The sequence below is a fragment of the Schistocerca gregaria genome, chromosome 2, assembly GCF_023897955.1.
Source record: "Schistocerca gregaria isolate iqSchGreg1 chromosome 2, iqSchGreg1.2, whole genome shotgun sequence".
NCBI classification, from domain to species: Eukaryota; Metazoa; Arthropoda; class Insecta; order Orthoptera; family Acrididae; genus Schistocerca; species Schistocerca gregaria.
The window spans coordinates 426,037,141-426,064,425 of record NC_064921.1 but is presented as its reverse complement, the minus strand read 5'-3'; the positions used below and the strand labels follow the sequence as shown (position 1 = coordinate 426,064,425).

Below are 27,285 nucleotides of genomic sequence, written 5' to 3'. Positions count from 1 at the left end.
TCAAAACGGAAGGGTAAACAGCAGTTTATGAGACCATCGCACAGCTTAATTTCCGAAGGTAAGACAATTCAGGGCTTCGGTGGAATCTTGACACCCATTTAAAGTGCTTGTGAATAAAACCTGTCTGGATCGATCATTAAAATTTCCGCGTTTAATACGACGTTAAGGCTACTGTCATCACCAGAGATCTGCAGTTAAGATGAAAGGAATATAAAGAGAGACAGGAGTCCGTTGTACAATAGCAGGCTAACAAAAGATAATACTTTGAAAGGTTAAAAATATTTTCAAAGGTACACTCACCAAAAAGTTTAGAATTTATAAAATAAGGTTCCGTGTCAGTACTAAAATCTATCTTTAATCTGGGCGTCAACTAACAGCTTGGTTCCAAATATTACAAATATGTATCATTCGACAGGTGGAACTAGTTTTGGGGATGTTGCCTTTAAACTTCATTTTATTGTGTTATCTTTTCATACCTACAAAAAGACAGATCGCCTTTAAAGCATAAACATTCAAAGGCAACTTAAGGAACACGACTTAAATGAGTATACTTCCGTACTTGTCAACTTAGCTATTCAGATGGCCCACGCTAGTCCACGTAGTATTCTCCAAACTAACGAGTATTCATTAATATTGCTATACAGTATTATATAACACCAACATGTTTCTTTCCTTTATTGTCATTTCATTCCCCTTTGTGGAGGCGGGCTAGAAGCAGCGAAGTAGCCGTTCTTCAACTTACGGTTTTGAACATTAAAACATATAAATGTCAACAGATATGAGTACTGAAAATTTCCAGGTGAAGGTGATGCGGGGGAGCTGGCGTTTCATGGCGACCTGCGACTAGTTGCAGGGGATGATGGTGATGTGGCGTCTGCTTGATGACCAGCTCCGTGTAAGGGGTAGATGGAAGAGATTGCCATGTGTTAGTTGCGCGGATCGGGATGAACTGTTCATGTCTGGTGGTAGGGAGTTGTCAGTGCACTTATAGAAGTAAGTAGCTTGGGACTCGTTGCATTTGTTAAACGTGGCTGGGGACTGGAAGTTGGGATGGTGTGGGGCAGGTGGTTGGCTTTGCAGTGGGGGCAGGTAGTAGAGTTATTGCGGTCGTAACTTAAGATATCATTGGAGATGAGGCCTTTTGTGGCAACGGTAAGACTTGGACTTGGTCGGGCTCAACTTTGTGTTTACAGTGATAGATGAAGGCTCCTTTCTGAAGAAGATGACCTATAACAGAAGCATGAACTGCTTTTTAAATGTATTTTTTACATAAGCTTGATGTAACGACTACAAAAACAATACTTGCTGTTATAATTGCGTGCGTCTGACAAAAGAAAATTTGTACTTGTGAACTAAAACATAGTCAAACAATACATTAAAATCTGAAAACGTATAAAACATATCATGGAGCATAAAACAATATAATTACGAAATTAAAATATTTGGGAAGGCCGCTCCATCTTGCGTAAATAGCAAACACTCGCTGCCCCAACTATGCGGTTCGACGTGCACGAGCAGACGCATGGTGGTGTGTTCCCGGTGACCAATAGGAGAGCACGCCGTACTGAGCACCTGGCACACCGTCAGTTTTCGAAAAATGTCAAAAAGCATGTTAGGGCTTCACTCACTCTGTTCACAAACAATCCTTCCGGAGAAATATCTGCAACTGAGCATTATCGTAGAGACAGTAAGATTTCTTATTTTTCAATGCTTAGATCACGACAGGTTTCGAGCTATTACATGTCTATCATCAGGTGTGATACTGAAAATAAACAATAGACCGAAACTAATAACAATTTTTACACTCAGTAGTTCTTTCCGTCAACAGATCTCCTTACTTTTACCTATCTTGTTTACCAGTTTTCTTCCTCCTCGCCGTACGCTACTCCGCGCTCTGTGCTCGCTGGTGGTACACTTCATCCTATATATTGCGGCACTTGGGGTCGCAGCACAAAATGTTAAGTGTCCTGGCATTCATTGCATATTGCTTTACCCAAGTCTGTGGTTTCTGGTGTCGCTCTGGCATGGGCTTATGTTTCACTGCATCTAGCATGACAGATGCTTTGTAAAAATGCTATATGGTACTTTCTTGTTTTCTCATGTGTACTACTGCATTTAAAAACTGTTATTAGCTTAGGTGTCTTGTCTCTTTTCAGTATCACACCTGATCATGGGCATCTGATAGCCCGAAATCGGTCGTGGTCTAAACACTGAAAAAAAAAGTTTACAACCGAAGCAGTATTTTCAATCTCGGCTCAATCTGTTCATTGAGAGTAGTTTGTGGCGTTTTTTATGGATAAAAAATTCTACGTCTTCCAATATGTTTAAGGCATTTCCCTTTGGCCCCTATGGAATACTTTCATGTTTTCACTTATCTAGCCAAACTTACGCTTCTGAGTTTTTAAGCGCGTAGTCCAAAATTTCCATTCCTCTCGTTTGCTGAGTATGCTGAACGTTTGGATAACACTGGAGAGACCTAGAGCACCCGTTGAAATAAATAATGACTGAGAAACTTACTGAAACTATTCTCGGACGTGGAAGGTGTTCAACATCTTTTTGTGCAGTTTGAAGGCACTTGCCATTGGCCATGTCAAAACTGTTCTTAGTGATGAGAAACAGTTTTCTGCCTTATGTTCGAACGGAAATCATTTCGATCAGATGCTCATTAATTTGATAATAACCGTGCTTTCTCACATCATCACTAAAGAAAGCTTATTCACTGATCGCGACGGAGTATCATATAGAGATTGTGATAGCAGCTTTCAGCTGCAGATTGTTATTGCCTCAGGTGGAGTGGCGGCGATAAGAGTGTGACGTAGGGGACAGAGCAAACAAAGCTTCGAAGAGAAGACAGCCTGCATTCCAACACAGTCATATGTGTTGCTGTGCCTGCCGTGCGTCTGCTCCACATGTGTGCAGTATATTTCTATTATTAATGTAAGTCCAGAATATCACTTTCAGATTCTTAAAAATTATGAATATTTCCGTTTCTTTTCCATAGCTACGAAACTATTGCTTAAAGCATACTCAAGTACAGAATACACACTTTTTTATGATAGCAGAAAATGTTCTGCATATAATATGCCTACCCGTCAACCAACGACTACCTACTGCGATGATTATCGTTATTTACGAATGTGTGTAGCTTAATCGGTAGGCATAGTACAGCATCCGCTACCAATATATTCCAAAATAACACGCACAAGAACGGGATTTTAGCGGGTTTCAAACTTCCAGTTCTGTTGGTGACAGAAATGTTGGGTCAAGTGACAGGGTTAGACTTTTGGCTAGGGATCATTCGTATACCCAACAGAAGGACCAGCTTACTGCAACTGCAAATCAGGTGGTTCTTTTTGCATTATATGTGGTCTATGCAGCCACTTAGAAGCTTATGGAGGTGCTATTTAGTTCGTGGGCAGTTCCTGAGAAAACGGAAAAAAACGTTTCCCGACAATTTTTTCGCTGTCGGTAGCGAACACCTCATGTATCTAACAGCAGCAAATTCCTCAAATTTTAACCTTATAGTGTCTAGGTATTTATCTAGAAGTGCCAACTTTCCAGTTTCAAAACCCATTATCCGTTATCTAGAAACACTCAAAACCATGGTTTTTAGGTACCAAAACCGAGCCCAGGATTCCAAGACGGCTATACCTAGCAAATGGCTTAAATTTTTACGATATGTTCCCGAGATCCCGATCTCGAACAACGTTAAAATTTTTACTTGATATCTTTATCGGTTTCCGAGGTACAGACGTTCAAAGATACCAACTTGTACACGGAAAATACGCATGTAAAATCCGGTAAGAGGCAAACAACGTAATTTGTGTGGTGACGTAGCAAGTAGAAGTATGCTGTAAAGTGTTTTCGTTACCTTCGGAAGGGTTCTGGAACCGCATGTTATTGTTTTAAAGTACATTCAAAATTTTTGTGCACACAAAATCTGGTTAAAGGTGTAAAATTAATTTTGCGTTATTTCAGTTTGACATACAAAAAGAAATATCAAATTTTGATGACCCATAAGTTTCTTCTCATGTAAGTGATATGCCCTGCTATAATAGGGTAAAGAAGGGAAGCAGCGGAAGAATTCTCCTATCGGAGCACAAAAAGACGAATATGCTCCTATTTAAACGATTCTGACTGAAAGGTTTGGTACCATCTGCCTCATTATACTTTCCCCAGTAACCTTTAAAATTTACCATTCATTTTGGCACGACAACGGTATAGGAAGATCAAAGGAGACAAGGGCACTTTGAGAAAAAGAGATTGTCACAGGGAAATATAGCTGAAAGTCAGAGAACAATGCTAGGAAAAAAGTGAAGGAGACAGTGCCAATGGGAGAGGAGTAAAGAGGAGGAGAAAGTGGAAGAGTGTGAGAGCCAGTGATAATGAGCGACTGAGTCTATGACAATGAAAACGAGGAAGAGATAAATAGTGACACTGAGAAGAGAGAGCAGCAGTGGGAAGGAATGAATGAAATATTAGGAGTAAGAGGCACCAGGAAAGAGACAGTGGTAATGAAATGAGAAGGTACCAGTTGTTGTTGTTGTGGTCTTCAGTCCTGAGACTGGTTTGGTGCAGCTCTCCATGCTACCCTATCCTGTGCAAGCTTCTTCTTCTCCCACAACTTAATGCAACCTACATCCTTCTGAATCTGCTTAGTGTATTCATCTCTTGATCTCCCTCTACGATTTTTACCCTCCACGCTGCCCTGTAATGCTAAATCTGTGATCCCTTGATGCCTCAGAACATGTCCTACTAACCGGTCCTTTCTTTTTGTCAAGTTGTCCCACATACTCCTCTTCTCCCCAATTCTATTCAGAACTTCATCATTAGTTATGTGGTCTACCAGTCTAATCTTCAGCATTCTTCTGTAGCACCACATTTCGGAAGCTTCTATTCTCTTCTTGTCCAAACTATTTATCGTCCATGTTTCACTTCCATACATGGCACCACTCCATACAAATACTTTCAGAAACGACTTCCGACACTTAAATCTATACTCGATGTTAACAAATTTCTCTTCTTCAGCAACGCTTTACTTGCCATTGCCAGTCAACATTTTATATCTTCACTACTTCGACCATCATCAGTTATTTTGCTCCCGAAATAGCAAAACTCCTTTACTGCTTCAAGTGTCTCATTTCCTAACCTAATTCCCTCAGCATCATCCGACTTCATTCGACCGCATTCCATTATCCTCGTTTTGCTTTTGTAGGTACCAGCAGGACTGTACAAAGGAGACAGCGACAATGAGTTGGGCTGACTGAGTGCATGGTTGGAATGAGCGACTTAGAGCGATGGGCTGGTAGTTGTGAGACAGTTACATTTAGAGGAAATTGTGGGAGTGAGAGGTAAGTTGCATGTTAAAATGAGCGTGAGTATGTTCGCATGCCAAAACGTTTGCGAAAATTTTTAAAGTTGCTGGAGAAGGTAGAATGTGGCAGCGATATCGTACGTGTCAGTGAGAATCTTTTTGACAGAAGCTCCTATCGGAGCATTTGTCACTGGGAATCATATTATTCGATGTTAACATTGCTACATTACGGGAGACAGAAAATAATGAAAATTTGCTTATTATGCGTATTCAGTATAGTAGAAAGAATAAATGATTTAAGTTGTACTACTTTTGAGGGTTCACAGGCAGCGAAATTTAGTAGACTGGCAATAATCCGGCTAAATATTGAATCGAATAGAGCACTGATGAAGATACGTCATATCATGCTGCTTCAACTGCAGTTGGTCAGTGGTGGTGGCTGACGCGGCAACCGAAGACCATACCTTTCCAGTTCCCACATGGCTCATGGCAATATTGTGTACCTCTCTATTGAGACAGATCGGAACAGCACGGGCAATATGCGATCCCTTAGCAAGTCACAAACGAAACAGCTGTTGTAAAAATTAGGGGCTATGCGATCCAAGGGTGATAACCCTTTTTGTATCTGCTGGCACCCCGTACCTTCACACCAGGTTATTCATGTATGTGAGACGCCCCGCCCTGCTGAACCCGCAGGACACTACAAGTAGTAGGAATCCTGGAAGAGAGCCAGTATGAGCGGCTGTAAGTTACACCCCAAACATAACACTTTATTTAGTCGTCCAAACATTACAGCGCAACTTCTCAGCTTGACTACCGACAGGAAACGTCTTTAATTCTAAAACGGCTGAAGGCTCATGTATTAAATACAACTGCTATAAATATTTATTTTTTTAGACCGAAGGCTCTAGGCTTTAACCTTAAATAGTATTTAAGCCCAAGTGATGTAAGACTTGATAAGTTAGAATCCAAAATTTTAAAGCGGCTGAAGGCCCATCATTTTAAGAACAATACGACTACAATACATTTTTAACAGGCAGAAGGCCCACACCTTTATCTTGAAAGAATATAATACTTGATAAGTAGGATCCTTAAAACTTAAAGCGGCTGAAGGCCGAAGCTTTTAAAAACAATACACTACAATAAATTTTCAACAGGCGGAAGCCCACAGCTTTATCTTCCAAAAGGTAAAACTTGATAAGTAGAATCCCTAAAACTTAAAGCAGCTGAAGACCGGTGCTTTATAACAATACAATAAATTTTCAACACGCAGAAGGCCCAAACTTTATCTTCAGACAACGTAAGACTTGCCCAATTTAGAAATACTTACTTTTAAAACGGCTGAAGGCCTCTAATTTTAAAAACACATTTACAAGAATACAAATTATAACTATCGGGTATGAGCCATTAAAATGTACAATTAAACGCCTACAAGAAAGGCAGTATAGGCAACGGGCTCAGAAGTTTCCAGGGGGCTCGGTCTGCCCTTGAGATCTTAACGTTCGCTTAGGCGAGAGAAGAAGTCGGCTCAACTATACTCGATCCGCCGGCAACACAACAAAGAGACAGTTAGGGACCCACCGACAAGACGACTTGCTAACCACAGACCAGTATACGAAAATTCCAAGGCCAAAATGTTACAGACATTGCCGCCCACTCCCAAACATACATTAAGGTGTTAAAATCTACACACCATGTTGGACAGCGACAACAGATAAGGAAAGGACACTGTCTGAATTTACGTCAGTGACCAGGGCAGGTAATTGTAACACTAACGGCCACAAGGCAGAAAATTCCGCTGGTGCACTTGAATGTCAAACGGACAAATATAGTTAATTCCACCACATGGGCCGGCCGCGGTGGTCTCGCGGTTCTAGGAGCGCAGTCCGGAACCGTGCGATTGCTACGGTCGCAGGTTCGAATCCTGCCTTGGGCATGGATGTGTGTGATGTCCTTAGGTTAGTTAGGTTTAAGTAGTTCTAAGTTCTAGGGGACTGATGACCACAGCAGTTGAGTCCCATAGTGCTCAGAGCCATATTTGAACCACCACATGGCAGCTAAATCTTCACCTACTCGAACACTCGCTGTTGCTCCTAGGAATACCTCCAACAGCCAACCACCAACCAAGGGGACAACGTGAACCGGTGGGGCTTCGGTAATTAAATCACCACTCAACTTTCATGTCCTGGGTCGGTGAGGCACGAACCTCGTAGCACTCGGAACAGCCTCCACACGCTCCAACACTGCATAGAGACCGCCAGCGGGGCCGACCGGCTGCGCCGCGCTGTGACTTGCTTGCTGACATGCTCCAACCGTCCGACTCACTGCCAGTACGCCGACAACATTTAAAACAAGTTGTCAGTGGAAATGACACCAACTACACACACAGTTTGATAAACACTTGCTCAAAGACTTGAACGACACTGTGGCTGTGTAATCACGAAAGGAAATCGGGAGTCGATAGACCCCTTAAACGATCGGCGAGCCAATTCACGTCGTCCAGTAGGACGACCGACCAACGATCCACGAAGACCGTCCCAAGCTCAAGTGATGTGTAACAGCGACGGTCGGGCGAGCCATGTACATCCAGGCCCCACTGCTGCTCCAACCCAACTAAACTAGTGCCGCGACTGGCAGGTCCGAACTGCCCACCTGGCACATTCCAACTGACTCCACGACAGACGACAACCGGAAAGTAATAGCAGTGCAGCAGAGATAACACGTGAAGCTATTTCGATAGGCGCTGCTGCTGCCGCTGACAGGCAGACAGAGCAGCAACCCAATGACAACAGAAATTAAAACTAACATAAGGAGGTGTGAACACGAAAAAAAAAAAAACAGGATGTAAAATAAGAGATGGCACGAGGGCGAACCACACACGGCTCAGTAAATAGATGAATGCGATCTGACATCGTTAGTTCTGGAAAGAACGACAGTTCAGTCGAACTTGAGACCAGCGTGACTAGCTGTTTTGACAATAATTTGTTGTTCGTCATTAATTCCAAGCAAAACAATTGATATCGGCAGCGTTGCCTATTATGATATGACAAAACTCAGGCCGGATTTCAGTTCCACCACTGCAGTAACCGTACTGTCAATCAGTGTTGTTCTCTTCGGAGCCTCAACACACGGGCGTCCATAGTCATGCAGAGCACAAAACCGGCAATCTTCAGAATGACGACGTGATGCCTCGCCTGCGACTTTTGTTTTGGGAAGGGGTGACGACATGACGGGCTTGCAGCCACCCTCTACTATTAACATAACCGAACCATCCAGATTAACATACCAAACCCGTGAGGCATTGGATAGGGCCACGAAAAAGAAGAAGATTTAGTACCATGTTGTCTCGCGCTGCGCACTGTAACACTCAAGCATCTTTCTTGGCATGCCGTCCACAGTGTCGCGCATAAGCTGCTACTCGAGCCTGCGCCACGATGGGAGCACTCCTGAGCTCATCCAGTGTCTGAGGAGCGCCTCCACGAGCCATACTGCAAGTTTCAACTGATCCCAACCATTCATGATCGGGTTCATGTTAGCAGATATCCCAGACCATATCATTCTGTTAATTCCTGTCTCCTGTAGGATGGCACTAGCGTGGTGGTCGCGTTGTGTACATGCGTTATCGTATTGAAAGACGAACTCATTGCCGAAATGTTGCCTTAGTCAATAAATTGCAGAGTTCTCTCGAGGACTTCAAATTAACCTCGACAGCAATGAAGTGCGTCTCACTTCCGAACATGAGGTTGGTGCAGAAAGTTCAGAACCCATGGGACTGCATGCATTGATACCTGGTTGCCTCCACACTTTTCTACGACGATCGCCAGGTATCAGACACATCCAGCACTTGGCAGAGAGAACTCATTGATCCAGGTTATTTACAGGAGTGGCCTTGGTAATGTCTTCCGCGCACGATGGTGCTGGGGTTGCGTGCTGTTACTCGTAATGGACGCTTAAGGCCAAATTGATCGTATGGAGACCATCGCAAGCTATCTGCATGGACGAAGTCCCTCTCAATCGCCTGAGAAACACCAGTCCTCAGTTCCGCTGCATTCTGTTCAGGGTACCTACAAGCCTAGATTTATAGGCTGCGCCCATTGACTAGTGTCGATCGCGAGCGACCGCTAAGAGGCATATCTTCTGCACTGAACAGTCACGTAAATGTGACCACTTATCAGTCCAGACCACCACGATGCGTGCAGAAAGGGAGTCAATGAGGTACCTCAAGATACCACCACCGATTTCTAGCTATGCCAACTCCAGTACCAACTCCTGCGCTAGGTTTCTCAGTTTAGGATCCATGGTGAGAAAACTCCGAGGTGGGGAGTTTGGTGGCCGGGGAAGCACTGTAAACTCATCCTGGTGCTCATCGAACCATGCGTGAACATCGCGAGCAGCATGGGGTGTTGCATTGTCCTCAAGGTAGATGCCATCTTTCCGAGGAGAAACAAACTGCATGCAGGGGTGGACATGGTCCCCAATGATAAGTGCGTACTTGTGTTGATCCACTGTGCCTTCCTGGAAAATAAAAATAAAAACAGATCACGCAGGAAATGCAACGAAAATACTCCCCAGAACTTAATGCTCCCTTCTCCGACCAGGGTCCTCCCGACGGTTGTTTCAGGGTGTTTGCTTTCTGACATTTCACGCCCTATAGGCCAAAGGCCTTTCTCTCATCAGAAAAGGTCAACTGTCGCCACTCAGCGAATGTACAGTAGTGGCACTGGATTGCAGATTCAAGCCTTCGTCGCCAGTGAGCAGCAGTAAGCACGGATCCGTTAACAAGCACACGCTACGGAGGACCACACCACAACAGTCGTTGAGGAGTCCCGTTCGTAACCGCCAGTAAAACATTTAAAGTCATCCGGCCTATTTGTCAGGCAGGCTGCAAAAAGTGCTCTCAGCGACTTGATGGAGACAGAGCCTGTCACAGGTTAACTGCCCCCATCGACTACCCACAGAAAAATACTCAGAGCGATTCCTTACAGTGGTAGCAACCACTCTCCCCGTCACCATTACTGCCACTTCATCGGTCGTTTCTGGACATGGTACGAAAAGTAACTTTACCACAGTAGCCTCATGGAAATACCTATGGATGCGCTTTTAATTTCTGGAAAAAGTAACAATCTAATACAATAGGAATGATAGTATGTAAATGATGTATTAAAGTGCAACTCGATCTAAGTTATGTACACTAAAGGGCCAAATAAACTGGTATCGCCATACATATTCAAATACAGAGATATGTAAACAGGCAGAATACGACGCTGCGGCCGGCAACACCCATATAAGAAAACAAGTGTCTCGCGCAGTTGCTAGATTGGTTACTGCTGCTACAATGGCAGGTCATCAAGATTTAAGGGCGGTAGGACGTCAAACTGGCCGACTTGGAGCAGAGAGGCACCACAGGACATTTTAATTTCCACTGTCTATACTTTTACAAATAAATTCATAAAACTTTGTCAGCATGACCAAGAGAGTTCAGGATTCACGCTCATAGCAGTGGAAGCTCAAATATATATATATATATATATATATATATATATATATATATATATATATATATATATATTGGTTACATTCATTGCTATAGGTACACTTTTCTTCATAAGTAAGGGACATTCTTCGATGAATTTAACACAGCATACAAACCATACTTACAGATGTATGAAACTCTAGAATTTTCCAAACCTATTAAAAACTGTGCTAAAATTTGAGTTTTTTAAAAACATGAAGTTTAAAATGTAACAGCTCATTCATTTTTTCATTAATGAAATAAATTCTAGAGTTTCATACACCTGTAAGTGTGGTTTGTATGCTGTGCAAAATTCATCGAAGAATCTCTCTTACTTGTGAAGAAAAGTGTACCTGTAGCAACAAATGCAGCCAATAGTAAGTGAAAAAATGATATTTCACATGTAAAAAAATGTATTTTGTTATACTTTGGAACTTACGTTGTTATCAGTTTGAATCCTGAATCCTTCCTGGTCGTGTTGACAAAGTTTTATGAATTTATTTGTAAAAGCATAGACAGTGGAAATTAAAATGTCCTGTTGTGCCTCTCCTGCTCCAGGTCGGCCCGTTTGACGTTCTACCCCCCTTAAGTGAGTCTGGACGTGGCCTTGCAGTAGGCACACGGGCGATGGGACAAGGCATTTCCGAGGTAGCGATGAAGTGGTGACTTTCCTATGGGACCATTTCACGAGTGTACTGTGTTCAGAAATCCGGTAAAACATCAAATCTCTGACATTGCTGCGGCCGAAAAAGATGCTACAAGAACAGGACCAACGGCGACTGAAGAGAACCGTTCAACGTGACAAAAGTGCAACCCTTTCGCAAACTGCTGCAGATTTCAATGCTGGGCAATCAACGAGTGTCAGCGTGGAAAACACTCAACGAAACATCATCGACATGGGCTTTCTAAGCAGAAGACCGACCAGTGTACCCTTGATAACTACACGGCACAAAGCTTTACGCCTCGCCTGGCCACGTTAACACCGACATTGGACTGTTGATGACTGTAAACACGTTACCTGGTCGGACAAGCCTCGTTTCAAATTGTATGGAGTGGATGGACGTGTACGGGTATGGAGATAACGTCATGACTCCATATACCCTGCATGTCAGCAGCGGGCTGTTCAAGCTGGTGGAGGCTCTGTAGCGGTGTGGGGCGTGTGCGGTTGGAACCCCTGATACATCTAGAAACGACTCTGACAGGTGACATATACGTAAGCATCATGTCTGATCGCTTGCATCCATTCCTGTCCATTGTGCTTTCCGACGGACTTTGGCAATTCCTGCAGGATAATGCGACACCCCATACGTCCATATTTTACACACAGTGGCTCCAGGAACATTATCCTGAGCTTAAACACTTCCGCTGGCCACCAAACTCCCCAGACATGAACATTATTGAGAATATCTGGGATGCCTTGCAACGTGCTGTTCAGTGCGATCTCTACCCTCTCTTACGGGTTTATGGACAGCCCTATAGGATTCATAGTATCAGTTCTCTCCAGTACTACTTCAGACATTAGTCGAGTCATTGCCACACCTTGCGGCACTTCTACGTGCTCGCGTAGGCCCTTCAAGTTAGTAGGCAAATGAAACAACAAAATGAGCTGAACAATTTTCGTCAATAGGAAATTGCTACACTATTCTAGAATGTGATTTCGTTTTACGTATTGCAGCGTCTGAGTGTGCATTTCTCACTCTCCTTTCTCATGAACGTATTAACAGATATATTACATATAAGTAGTTATCCTAATGATAAAGCTGCAGTGCTTGTGTGTATGTCTCTTTGAGCATCTGCAGGCAGGCTACACTGCTGCTCTAGCACTGCTAGTAGGTATGTGGAATAGAACGGCTGTTAAGGGATTGCCTGACTGCGAGCGCCTAGGACTCAGTAAACAAGTTATGTCCCTACAGGCACATTATTGAAGTGTTCAACAAAGGCGAAAAAGTGTCACCCTAGGTGCTTCTAAATTCGGAGACTTAGAGAGACCATTTGCCGTTTCATTCATGCATGTGTCAAGAGCACAACTCTTTGTGATCACGCCATGGGAGGCACGAAACAGGAGGGCTGAAGAAATATAATTACCCTTTGCTTCTTTGAATGACTTTAAAATTTCGTCTAATGGTTTCGAAATGCCTCTAATGGCCGCACCACGTACACTAGACCAATAAATGACAGTTGCACTGCACTCCAAAGGTATGCCATCATGTTGATTTTCGTTTCTGGCTCACGAAGTACTCAAAGCAGGTTTGAATCGTTCGGGGATGTCACCAGCGTTGAAATTTTCCAATAATATGGTCCAGTTGCTCATCCAACTGCGAACTGTCGTTTTCGACCTCGAAATGTGTGGTAATCAACGCCCCAAGCAAAGGGTGGTATCATTGATACATTTTTTTTGTCATCAGTCTACTGACTGGTTTGATGCGGCCCGCCACGAATTCCTTTCCTGTGCTAACCTCTTCATCTCAGAGTATCACTTGCAACCTACGTGCTCAATTATTTGCTTGACGTACTCCAATCTCTGTCTTCGTCTACAGTTTTTGCCCTCTACAGCTCCCTCTAATACCGTGGAAGTCATTCCCTCATATCTTAGCAGATGTCCTATCATCCTGTCCCTTCTCCTTATCAGTGTTTTCCTCATATTCCTTTCCTCTCCGATTCTGCATAGAACCTCCTCATTCCTTACCTTATCAGTCCACCTAAATTTCAACATTCGTCTATAGCACCACATCTCAAATGCTCCGATTCTCTTCTGTTCTGGTTTTCCCACAGTCCATGTTTCACTACCATACAATGCTGTACTCCAGACGTACATCCTCAGAAATTTCTTCCTCAAATTAAGGCCGGTATTTCATATTAGTAGACTTCTCTTGGCCAGAAATGCCTTTATTGCCATAGCGAGTCTGCTTTTGAACTCCTCCTTGCTTCGTCCGTCATTGGTTATTTTACTGCCTAGGTAGCAGAATTCCTTAACTTCATTGACTTCGTGACCATCAATCCTGATGTTAAGTTTCTCGCTGTTCTCATTTCTACTACTTCTCATTACCTTCGTCTTTCTCCGATTTACTCTCAAACCATACTGTGTACTCATTAGACTGTTCATTCCGTTCAGCAGATCATTTAATTCTACTTCACTTTCACTCAGGATAGCAATGTCATCAGCGAATCGTATCATTGATATTCTTTCACCTTGTATTTTAATTCCACTCCTGAACCTTTCCTTTATTTCCATCATCGCTTCCTCGATGTACAGATTGAAGAGTAGGGGCGAAAGGCTACATCCTTGTCTTACACCCTTCTTAATACGAGCACTTCGTTCTTGATCGTCCACTCTTATTATTCCATCTTGGTTGTTGTACATATTGTATATGACCCGTCTCTCAATATAGCTTACCCCTACCTTTTTCAGTATCTCGAACAGCTTGCACCATTTTATATTGTCGAACGCTTTTTCCAGGTCGACAAATCCTATGAACGTGTCTTGATTTTTCTTTAGCCTTGCTTCCATTATTAGCCGTAACGTCAGAATTGCCTCTCTCGTACCTTTACTTTTCCTAAAGCCAAACTGATCGTCACCCAGTGCATTCTCAATTTTCTTTTCCATTCTTCTGTTTATTATTCTTGTAAGCAGCTTCGATGCATGAACTGTTGAGCTGATTGTGCGATAATTCTCGCACTTGTCAGCTCTTGCCGTCTTCGGAATTGTGTGGATGATGCTTTTCCGAAAGTCAGATGGTATGTCGCCAGACTCATATATTCTACACACCAACGTTTTGTTGCCACATCCCCTAATGATTTTAGAAATTCTGATGGAATGTTATCTATCCCTTCTGCCTTATTTGACCGTAAGTCCTCCAAAGCTCTTTTAAATTCCGATTCTAATACTGGATCCCCTATCTGTTCTAAATCGACTCCTGTTTCTTCTTCTATCACATCAGACAAATCTTCACCCTCATAGAGGCTTTCAATGTATTCTTTCCACCTATCTGCTCTCTCCTCTGCATTTAACAGTGGAATTCCCGTTGCACTCTTAATGTTACCACCGTTGCTTTTAATGTCACCAAAGGTTGTTTTGACTTTCCTGTATGCTGAGTCTGTCCTTCCGACAATCATATCTTTTTCGATGTCTTCACATTTTTCCTGCAGCCATTTCGTCTTAGCTTCCCTGCACTTCCTATTTATTTCATTCCTCAGCGACCTGTATTTCTGAATTCCTGATTTTCCCGGAACATGTTTAAACGTCCTCCTTTCAACACTCAACTGAAGTATTTCTTCTGTTACCCGTGGTTTCTTCGCAGTTACCTTCTTTGTACCTATGTCTTCCTTCCCGACTTCTGTGATGGCCCTTTTTAGAGATGTCCATTCCTCTTCAACTGTGCTGCCTACTGCGCTATTCCTTATTGCTGTATCTATAGCGTTAGAGAACTTCAAACGTATCTCGTCATTCCTTAGAACTTCCGTATCCCACTTCTTTGCGTATTGATTCTTCCTGACTAATGTCTTGAATTTCAGCCTACTCTTCATCACTACTATATTGTGATCTGAGTCTATATCTGCTCCTGGGTACGTCTTACAATCCAGTATCTGATTTCGGAATCTCTGTCTGACCATGATGTAATGTAATTGAAATCTTCCCGTATATCCCGGCCTTTTCCAAGTATACCTTCTCCTCTTGTGATTCTTGAACAGGGTATTCGCTATTACTAGCTGAAACTTGTTACAGAACTCAATTAGTCTTTCTCCTCTTTCATTCCTTGTCCCAAGCCCATATTCTCCTGTAACCTTTTCTTCTACTCCTTCCCCTACAACTGCATTCCAGTCGCCCATGACTATTACATTTCCGTCCCCCTTTACATACTGCATCACCCTTTCAATATCCTCATACACTTTCTCTATCTGTTCATCTTCAGCTTGCGACGTCGGCATGTATACCTGAACTATCGTTGACGGTGTTGGTCTGCTGCTGATTCTGATTAGAAGAACTCGGTCACTGAACTGTTCACAGTATCACACCCTCTGCCCTACCTTCGTATTCATAAAGAATCCTACACCTGTTATACCATTTTCTGCTGCTGTTGATATTACCCGATACTCATCTGACCAGAAATCCTTGTCTTCCTTCCACTTCACTTCACTGACCCCTACTATATCTAGATTGAGCCTTTGCATTTCCCTTTTCAGAGTTTCTAGTTTCCCTACCACGTTCAAGCTTCTGACATTCCACGCCCCGACTCGTAGAACATTATCCTTTCGTTGATTATTCAATCTTTTTCTCATGGTAACCTCCCTGTTGGCAGTCCCCTCTCGGAGATCCGAATGGGGGACTATTCCGGAATCTTTTGCCAATGGAGAGATCATCATGACACTTCTTCAATTACAGGCCACATGTCCTGTGGATACACGTTATGTGTCTTTAATGCAGTGGCTTCCATTGCCTTCTGCATCCTCATGTCGTTGATCATTGCTGATTCTTCCGCCTTTGGAGGCAATTTCCCACCCCTAGGACAAGAGAGTGCCCTGAACCTCTATCCGCTCCTCCGCCCTGTTTGACAAGGCCGTTAGCAGAATGAGGCTGACTTCTGATGCCGGAAGTCTTCGGCCGCCAATGCTGATTATTTATCAAAATTTAGACAGTGGCGGGATCGAACCCAGGACCGAAAACGTTTTTGATTATGAATCAATGACGTTACCCCTAGACCACTTTTTTTTTTACCCCGACAGGGACTTGAACCTGGGATCTCCTGCTTACATAGCAGATGCTCTATACATCTTTTTTTATTTTTTATTTTTTTATTTTTTTTCCCAAGTGCTCTACCATCTTTTTTGTGTGTGGGGCCTTAAATTGGCGCCTTTTTAATTTTATTTCTTTTATTTTCTTTATTTTTTTAATTTATATTTTATTTTTTTAGGAAGGGAAAATAAACATGTGCTCCGATTTGTAAATGAGAATAGAATGAACATAGTATATATCAGTTCTAGACTGCCGTTGCGCAATATAAGAAAAGAAAGGAAATGTCTTCTTGAGGTGCACAAAAGTCTATCACTTCATTGTCGAAGGAAAGCTGCTCCGCTGCTCTGCGAGAGAAGGAAAATGTTGAGAGGAAAATGGGAAAGAAAAAAATGCCTTCTGCATTGGTGAGCATCTGAATAGTATCTTAAAATGCCGGCAAGAGCTAAAGTCCCAGGAAGCAAATAGGATTCATACATACAGGCAACTGGCAACCTCTACTATCCAAATATTGTATTTGAAGCATTTAACCGTTAATTATGATTTTCAGCATATTTCCAAATATCCTCCTGTAGTCACAATGTTGGTTTATTTTAAAGTGTTCAATTTCTATGTAAGAATAATAGTCTAGGAAAGTAGCATGCCTATTCTGCATAATAAACGATGCTGTGTGGCCCATGATCCACGTTGTAGCGTTGTTTTTTGCTCGTGGATACCTCAGTTTCTGTGGCTGAATGATCTCTAAAAGGTCTACACCACTGGGCGTCGTACGGTCTATCACTGACAATCGTTGACGAAGAAATGTTGTAATTTCTTCTGCATGTCCGCACGTGAACCTATGAAGGAGGGTATCGACTCTTCCGCATGCGTCACAGTTGGGCGTTGGATGAAGGCCTATTTTACGTAGCTTTTCATTCGTTGCTACTTTATCGTTGACTGTGAGATACCAGTCGGCTATGACGCGTGATGGTAACATGTCTTGTGCACATTCCGCCATATTATACTCCAATGTGTATGTGGATGTTTTTCTTCGAGACGATTCCTGTGGTTTGGTGTCATGAGAAGGTCATAAAGCTTCATGTTCGTCAGGCTTCCGGTATCGACGATGTTGTGTCGAATGTAGCTCATTTCCATGTAGTACAGTCGCACATGTCGGTAGGAAAGTGGAATGGCGGCGATATTAACGGGTGGGTCAAAGCTATGAGGCTTCCACCGCTGAATGAGGTTTCTGATGAGACTGGTCCTCCGGGTACGAAACTCCTTCCTGGTGCGATTTAGGAGCAGGGTAACACATTTTTTGTGTACTTTAATGAGGGTAAGGCCACCTTTGGACGAAGGTAAGGTTAAGGTATCGAATTGAACTTTGAAAATATGCCCCCTAAAAATAAACCAACATAACGCTTGTTGTATACTCTTGGCTAGGTGGTCGGAGATTGGAAGAATTTGCGCCAAATAATTCATCTTGCTCGTAATGGCGATCTCGATGGTCTTAACTTTCTGTAGTATGTTCAAGTCACGGTCGCAGTGAAGCATCAAAGCAGCACGTAATTTATTAAGCATGTGTGACCAGTTCTTCGTCAGGAATTTGTCTGGTTTGGCCTCAAAGGTAACACCGAGGGTTGTGTGAGAATCCTTTACCTTGCACCAGGTAACATGGGATATGTCTCCGACACCGCCACCTATCTGCAAAAATGTGGTTTCAGTGCTATTGAGTATTGCTCCTGAAAGAAACGTGAATGTTTGTAGAAGAGTTGCTGCTGATGGAAGTTGTTGCGATGATGACACAGTTACCCATATATCGTCAGCATACGCAATGCATGGTATAGGGCTGACTCGACGCTAAGCCCGATCCCGCTATGCGCTAAGTTGTTCAGTAGCAGCTCTACTGCAATGGCGTACAAAATCATTGACAAAAGACATCCTTGGCGGATGAATTGCTCAATGGAAACTTCTTTTGTAAAATGGCCATTAATGAGAACCGTGAAGAGGCGTTTTTAGTAAGTTTGCGAATTAATTCTATGAGATGAGGTCCAAATACTAGTTTCTTCATCCTTTGAAAGAGGAAATCATGACGAACACGGTCATAAGCCTTCTCAAAATCTAGAAAGATTAGAGCGCCCTGTCCTTTAGTTTCAGCATATGAACAGATGATGTCCCTCAAATCGCAGGCAGCTGAGATTGCACTTCGACCTTGCACTGCACTGTACTGGTAACTGCCTAAAACCTTGTATATAACGGTTTGCAGCCTTAGCTTAATCGATCTGGTGATGATTTTGAAGTCGGCATTCAGGAGTGTGATGGGTCGCATGTTTTCGACAGTCCTGCTGTTCCCTTTTTCGGTAAGGGCAGGATGATGCCTTGGGTATGACTTCCAGGTGCCAGAGTTCATTCGCTATCTCGAGGAGTGTCGGACCGAGGAGGTTCCAGTATCGCTGGGAAAACTCAGCGCTGAGACCATCGGGTCCTGGTGATTTCCATTTCTTTGCACTGTGGACCGCCAGTCGGATTTCGTCCTCTGTGAAAACAGATTCCAGCTTTGCGTTATCCTGTTGTGACAAGCGACAGCTCAACGTCCTAAGAAAATCCTCGCACGAGTGTTCATCAACGAGTTGCTTCTTGTAAAGTTGATATAATAGTCGTAGACTTGTGAGATGATGTCACGTTGCTTCGTGTTGGCATTCTCAGCGTCATCAACGACATACCACGGGTCCCATTGATACTACTGCTACCCAGTAAGGCCTTTTCGAATCGATTCTGGGCGCGGGCGTGTTTGAAATGTTTTCTTCGGTCACACATGAGAAAACCGTTTGATTTCAGTGTTTGGTATCGCGGTTCTGACCTCAATTACAGAGGACACAAACAAAGGGGTGGAATGTAGATAAGAGGGGGTGTGGCGACGTTCCAATAGTGCGACTCGTACGGTGGCGATGGGCACAATTGTAGCGAAATGTGGTGGAGACGTGACGTCATTAACCCACCTCACATCTTATATCGACCTCTGAGTTCCGGTCTTCTTTTTTACCGCTTGCGCCGATTCCTTGCTAACTGAAGTGTCACCGAGTGCAATGGTGACGTCCCAGGTTTCCACGCTTCTGCAGCGTTTCAGAGCAAGGGTTTAGGCATCTTTGAGCCGAGTCTCAAATTCCTACGTTGTAATGGGAGACAATCAAGAATTTTCTAAGGGGTGACTCACTAATTGTATTTCGCAATCTAGTTAAATACGGCAGGACAAAGGAGTTTAGCACTTTCATTACTACTCCCCAGTATATTAGCAATTTTAAAAACAGGTTGTGATGGTACCTTGATGAAATTTCGTACATTTTGTTTGTACTTATTTTGCCTGAGGACTGCAAATCACCAGTGCAAAGTTGCATACTTCGATTTTTTTGTATCTTGCCACTATTTATAAAGGGGCATCTTGTTGGCTGCATGCGGGAATCCATTTGGGCCAAATGAGGAAGACATCTATTCCTACTTTTTGCTTGTGGCCTGGTAGTCTCCAGTTAAAAGCCTTTCCTGAATGCGCTTTCTGTAGTACTGTGTATCGCCCATCACTCCACCTACTACAGAATTGGAACGCTTTAACATCTAAAGCCTTGCTGATTATTGCAAAATGTTGGTGCGATGCTCTTTCTCCATTACACGTATCATTGGTGAATATCGGATGCTTGATTTGCCGAAGGATTTGTTGCGGAAGGTAAATCAGAATAATTGTATTTAGTTAGAAGCACAGTGGCTCCATAAACTATGCATAACGTAATAATCTCTTTCCCAGCTACACTTGTGAATGGCACCATAGCAGAGAGGGTCAAACTGAACTACAATTAGCGTCAACTTACTCAGGCACGCTTCTATTAGCACTGCTAAACCGGAGTAAATTTTTGTACCTTTCTATAATTCACATCTGCATTACACATTAATACATACGAACGTGAGTGGTTTCCTTGACTGTAAGTCAATGTAATTCACAACTCGCAAAATATTACGAAAAATCTGAACACGTACAGGAAACGATACTAATCGTGGCCATGTAGCCGTTAACAATTTATATACTACTGTAAAGACAACACAGGCACGAAGCAGAAGAACGTTTTTGATGTACTTAAATGGCAGGTTGCTGTACAGCGCAGCCGTCTTTAAAGTCAAGTGATGGCACAACAGCTGACGTTCGCCCACTTCGATGGTGTATGACCTGCCACCGGCGTATTACACAATGGCAAAAGACCACAATGACAGCGAAGCATAAGGTAGCATAAGATGCGGAACGTGCGTGACTATCAGCCACATCGTTTTCTATCAAATACTCTAAAGCAAGGAGCAATCAAATAATCGTTAATACTTAGAATAAAGTAAAACAGCAGCTATCCAATACAATTGATTGCTATTTGTACCTTATTATAAGAATTAACCTTTATATCCACAGTCCCACAATATCACCAAGTCAGTTTCCGATAAAATAGCACTTGTCGAGTGTTCCATTTTAGCACCTTCTGATTAAATGAAATACTACTGGAACTTCATAAAGTTCGTTGATCTTTAACTTTCCTCTTGTTTCCAATTCGCACTGGAGCGTTCAAGAAATTTGAAAACCTTGAGCAGCACTTCACGCCTTCCCCCGTTTCGTTAGTTGCAAGTATTAATCCGCCAGTATGCTAGGAGCTAACTGTTTCCGGGTCCACAGAAAGCGGGATCCGCACAAGTGCCTCCCTGTTGCGTCAGCTAAGTACCACGCTGAGTTCTCAAGGAACAAAACGCTGTCCCCACACGGAGCACGTCCGTATCTCACCACTGACTTCTAGCATCAGCCGCACGCAGTTGACGTCAACAAGTTTATGGGCCTGAAGATGACGTTGTTTCAACGTTGAAACTAGTTGCCAAAATAAATCCGACATCTTAAATACAGCTGGAGGAATTTCTTCATTTTCAATATAAATTTATACCAGCTGATGTCCCACTGTCCTCCGTTTCAACTATGGATGTACGAAGAAAAAGCAGTAATGTCGTCTAATCGCCTGCCAGTGCTTTGGCCCCTGTGCCTAACTGGAGCTCACAATATTAGTAAACAAAGTCACGTACACAGGCTAGCCCAATAAAATGCAGACTGCTACTTAGTCACAGCACATTTCTCTATTCTGCATAGGTAAACAAATTATCGCCAACACCCTTGCCCAGTGGTAGCACCGATTCCCTTTAGATCACCGAAGTTAAGCGTTGTGACACTTGGCTAGCACTTGGATGGGGACGATCCGAGTCTGCTGAACGCCGTTGCCAAGAGAGAGAGTACCGTAAGGATGAAATGTGAAAGACTGAAGAGTAGATTCAGACCCCGTGCACGACTCACATTTTTTATGTTATATTGAATGTTATGGAATGTAGTCGAATTAAGTCAGGTGATGCTGAGGGAATTAGATTAGGAAATGAACAAAGTAGTAAAGGAGTTTTGCTATTTGGTGAGCAAAATAACTGATTATGGTCGAAGTAGAGAGGATGTAAAATATAGACTGGCAACGGCAAGGAAAGCGTTTCTGAAGAAGAGAAATTTGTTAACATCGAGTATAGATTTAAGTGTCAGGAAGTCGTGTCTGAAAGTATTTGTATGGAGTGTAGCCATGTATGGAAGTGCAACATGGACGATAAATAGTTTGGACAAGAAGAGAATAGAAGCTTTTGAAATATTGTGCTACAGAAGAATGCTGAAGATTAGATGGGTAGATCACTTAACTAATGAGGAGGTATTGAATAGAATTGGGGAGAAATGGAGTTTGTGGCACAACTTAACTAGAAGAAGGGGCAGGTTGGTAGGACATTTTCTGAGGCATCAAGGAATTACCAATTTAGCATCAGAGTGAGCGTGGTAGGTAAAAATCGTAGAAGGAGATCAAGAGATGAATACACTAAGCAGATTCAGAAGGATGTAGGTTGCAGTAAGTACTGGGAGGTAAAGAAGCTTGCACAGGATAGAGTAGCATGGAGAGCTGCATCAAACCAGTCTCAGGACTGAAGACAACAACAACAACATGTTATATTAATGGGAATGCTAACGACAGTAAAAACCATGATATATCAATTCTTCAACTGAAAGGAGTATAAAACCGCTTTATGTTACAGGTGCTGATCAGAAGGAAGTATGAGTGACATCAGAGAGTCGAGGCCTCCTCCCCCGTCATGGATAAATAGAGAATTTGTAGAGACTGCGCTTAACAATGACGGTAATGGTGAGAAAGTGACCGTAGAATCATTTACTGTGGACTACGCCAACAAGGAAGGGGCGGGCTTCATGAGTCACATGTTCAGAGTGGTTGCTGCCATTAGACAAGAAGACAGTGGCAACCACTCCAAGGCGCATCTCATAGTGAAGTGCCGCGATCAGCAAGGACAGTTGCAGGAGCTGGTCGAGGAAAACAACGTGTTCGAGATGGAAGCCCTACTGCTGTCCGAGGTTATGCCACTGGTTCACGGCGCTCTCAGGGCAGTGGAAGGGGCAGCGTTCGGGCCCCTGGCCGCGCGCTGCTACTTGCCCGGGGGGCGGCCCTCGCAGTTCCTGGTGATGGAGGACCTGTCGGAGTCCGGCTTCACGCTGGCCAAGGCGGGGCACCAGCTGGACTACCACCACTGCGAGCCTACGCGCGTCTGCACGCGGCCTCGGCCAAAGTCCTCGACGACCATCCCCACTACAAGGTGGTATACGACCCGAGCAAGTCTGCAGATGAGCGCCAGATGCAGCTCTTCAAGGAGATGTGTGACAAAGTGTTCAGCGCCGTGGCCAACGCTTTGAAGCGCTGTCCGGGGTACGAGGGCTACGCCGAAAAATTTACACGCATTTCTGAGAGGGTCGTCGAGGGAACGAACAAATTTTGGACTTCTAAGGACGTATTGCTACCCGTTATTCTACACGTCGACTGTTGGAAAAACAATTTCATGTTCAAATACGTGGATGGCGCTGTTGCTGACGTAAGGATTGTGGATTTCCAGGTGAGTGATCACGAGCAGTTCTCCCTCGCATTTATTTTGCTTCCTTTACCGCACTATCTCAAGCTTTGCACACGAATAGTCGTTAATTGTGCTTCAACTAAATTCAAACAGTGTCGTACGTTGTAGGTTTCATAATAGCAGTCACTAATCAAAGACATAGTAAATGTGGTCAGAGTGAGTTTGAGACACGCTCAACAGATACTGCGAGTATACTTCTCGGGTTTTCCTCCAGATCACACTGCAAATCCCAAAATATTTGGTCATGCAGCTGTTCGACATCTTCAGATGGTGGTAGTTACTGTTGTCACTGCCTCAAGACGCGACTATTGTAATCGCATGGCGGCGACGAAACGTAATGGTTTAAAGAAAAGCCGACGGGACATTATGTTTAAAGCAAACTAACTCTCACGTAGTTATATTTACATGCCACAAGCTGTCATCGTGCTGTACAAAAATGGTTCAAAAAGCTGTCATCTCGACTACTAGTGATACGAGGACGTTGGGATGCGGCACGGCGTTGCGTATTACCCTCCTGAACCCACCGATTCCATATTCTGCAAACAGTCATTGGATCTCGAGCAACGCGATCAGCAATGTCGCGATACGATAAACCCCAATCGCGATAGTCTACAATCCGACCGTTATCAAAGTTGGAAACGTGACGGTACGCATTTCTCCTCCTTACACGAGGCATCACAACAACGTTTCACTAGGCAACGCCGGTCAACTGCTGTTGTGTATGAGAAATCGGTTGAAAACTTTCCTTATGTCAGCACGTTTTAGGTGTCGCCGCCGGCGCCAACCTTGTGCGAATGCTCTGAAAAGCTAATCATTTGCATATCACAGCATATTCTTCCTGCCGGTTAAATTTCGCGTGTGGCGCAGTTTTAATGTCCAGTAGTGTTGACTACCTCAACTCCCGAAATTTCATTATTCTATCTCAATTACTTTATACTATTGCGGTTTTTTCCATCAGTGTATTTGTTATTTGAAATGTTCCGTTTCATTCACTGTTGTGGCTAACCGGATCTGGTTGACCACTGTTTACTACTTAGTAACGAACGCTAACACCTTGCATTAGAAGCAAGTAGGTGGTATAAACAAAGCGTGTTTAGACATTGCTTTCGATGTGTCGATGTTGTGATGTATCTTTCTGATGATGTGAACAAAAAATGGTGACTAGTAGTGGCCACGTAAAACCTCTTCATAAACTTTTCAGCCGTCGTAAATTACGTTCTAGTGTTGGTCCATGTGTAGTCACGTTGTCACAGGCGTTACTGTTTCTGAGAGCGCGTTTCCAGAAGACATTTACGTCCGCTGGTGTGTTCCAGTTTAGCAAAGTGCACAGCCCGGCCGCCGACGTGCAGTGTTTCCTGAACGCCAACGCCAGCGAGCAGCTGCACCGCCAGCACTTTGACAGCCTGGTGGAGGAGTACCACGGCGCGCTGCAGCGCACTCTGCGAGCCCTGGGAATGCACCAGCAGGCGGACGCCTACCCGCTGAGGCAGCTGAGGGCCGACATGGACCGGGCGGCGGTGCTGGGGCTGTTCAACAGCGCGTTGCGCGGACTCCACCTGGCCACGGAGAGCCACTCCGAGCAAGTCGGCCAGGCCTTCAAGAAATCTGACGAGTCCAGTGCGGCGCTAGCAGCCACCTACAGCAATCCCGAATGTGTTTCCTACTTGAAGTATATTGCGCCCATATACGAGAGCAAAGGTCTTCTGTGACCAGGGACGATAATCTAAGCACACAGTGCAAAAAATTAGTTCTCACCCCGCTCACAGGATACATCGCGTTAATACCATGTAACACTACTTCTGACTCTCATAATGGGCTCATTTCTGAGAGGAACAGACTCTACAAGTATCTTCAGGTATTTCGTACCCAGCTGAAACACCTCATTGATGGTCAGATCCTATTGAGATACCAAACTGCGGGGAAATTATTGTTAATTTCAATCCACTGTTGCAGACATTTTCTACGCATTCTCTGATTTACTGCACCATACGAGGTGCAATAAAGTGCTAGAGTGTTAGGCGAAAATGGAACTTATTTGTGCATCCCTTGAACATGACTGTTTTGATCTTAAAAAAAAAGAAAGGACAACACCGAGATTGTTGAAATACAGATTGGCCCAGAAGTCCGATAACATTTGATAATTCAATACTTCACTGAATAATTTACAAATAAACATAAAAATTGACACACGTGCTTGAAATAACATACGGTTTTATTGAAAATAAAAAGAAGTGTACAAAATGGCCAACAGATGGCGCTTCCTATAATACAAAAGCAATAATTAGCGTAAAATTTGATCTTTAGCAAAGACGATGTTTTTTTACAGCAAATGCTCAATATGTCAGCCGTCGTTCCTCAATAATATTTGTAGTCGAAGGGAGAATGTCGTGAAGAGAACTGTACAGCATATCAGAAGGGCATGGTGAGAAATTGCGGTCGGATATTAGTCTTTCAGGTTCCGTAATGAGGTCGGACGACTGCGGTAAAGTTGCAACTTCAGGTAAGCCCACAGCCAATAGCTACACGGATTGAGGTTTGCGACGTGAGAGACGAAGCATGACGGAAGTGGCGGCTCTGCTTGCGTTTCTCACCAAACATCGTGCGCAAGAGATCGTTCGCTCATGAAGCGCCATTCTAAATAACAGTCGTACGTTCCAGCAGGTGTTCATCAGCCGGGCTATTGATGTTGCTGCTGTGTAACATATCGGAGTACCAACGCCCCTTCGTGCTACTTCAGTGACGTCCAGCGCCTTATGTTGGCCGGTTTGTGCACTCGTTTTTGATTTGAATACAGCCTCTTTTCATTTCAAGGATGTATGTCAGGTTTTACCTCTGTACCTACAGTATTCCGTGAAACAGACTTTTGGGTCACTCTGTGAACAATCTGTTTCGTGTAACCAGTCTTCTGAATGAGTGGGTCCCTTCGTGGAACAAAAAACACCTCCAAAACATCAGAGTACCATCCATGATCTAAGCTACACCCTCCACACCACGAGTGCTAAATTTTTAATTGACTCGTCAGTGCACTCGACGCATTGCATTATTTGAAAAGAGCCTGTGACACTATCGCTGCACCTTTTTGCTGTATCAGTATATAGATAATAGCCAAGTTTGGTATTTGAATACTCCCTCCGGTAGGATTTTCACAAATTTAACCACGAAATGCCTATAGGATTTTTGCTTATCGAACTTGAAATTAAAGTTACGTATAGAAACACAGAAAGTGTCAGATCCAATTTAGATAATGTTTTTGACTAATCAAATTTATTCAAATGAAAAGCAATACGGTCGCCAGTCTAATTAGACATAGAAATATGAAACATTTATTTTAAAGAAAAAGTAAATAGTTTTGATGGGAAAACACCACCTATAGTCCTTTCTTACGAAAGTGCAATGAACCCTATCACAAGCAGAAAAATGTTATAGTGGATAAAAGCAGATATTGTGAGATATTCTCACAACCACAAATGACACTTTAACACTCATCAACAGTAAATACCTTGCCAAACCTGAATTATTTCATCATCACGGCAATTGCAATGCATTACTAAACTAGAAATGGACATGGGCCTAGTGTTATTTCATCAGATATTTCTTACATAGCACAAATTTAATTAAAATCGACTTACAATAAGATTCACACATTCCTTAGTAAGCAAATGTTGTAACTGTGTTTGTGAATAAGGTCACTCATAGTAGATTCACCTTCAGTAATAAAAACAGTAAGTAGGGGAATCCCAA

The 27,285-nt window shown here is 43.3% G+C and overlaps 1 protein-coding gene across 1 annotated transcript; it reads left to right on the top strand.

Annotated features, from left to right (window-relative positions):
• Nucleotides 1–2,867: 2,867 nt before the first annotated feature.
• LOC126336180 (uncharacterized) lies at nt 2,868–27,285 on the top strand. The gene is made up of 3 exons (XM_049999685.1): nt 2,868–2,937; nt 22,663–23,526; nt 24,858–27,285. Exons 2-3 carry the CDS (start codon nt 23,272–23,274, stop codon nt 25,251–25,253), a joined length of 651 nt encoding a protein of 216 aa, XP_049855642.1. The 5' UTR covers nt 2,868–2,937; nt 22,663–23,271; the 3' UTR covers nt 25,254–27,285.

Bases quoted from the DNA above. Each gene is read 5' to 3' on its own strand.
- LOC126336180 (XM_049999685.1), top strand. From the start codon at position 23,272: ATGCAGCTCTTCAAGGAGATGTGTGACAAAGTGTTCAGCGCCGTGGCC. The intron at 23,527-24,857 runs GTGAGTGATCAC...GGTGTGTTCCAG, and splicing joins TAAGGATTGTGGATTTCCAG to TTTAGCAAAGTGCACAGCCC.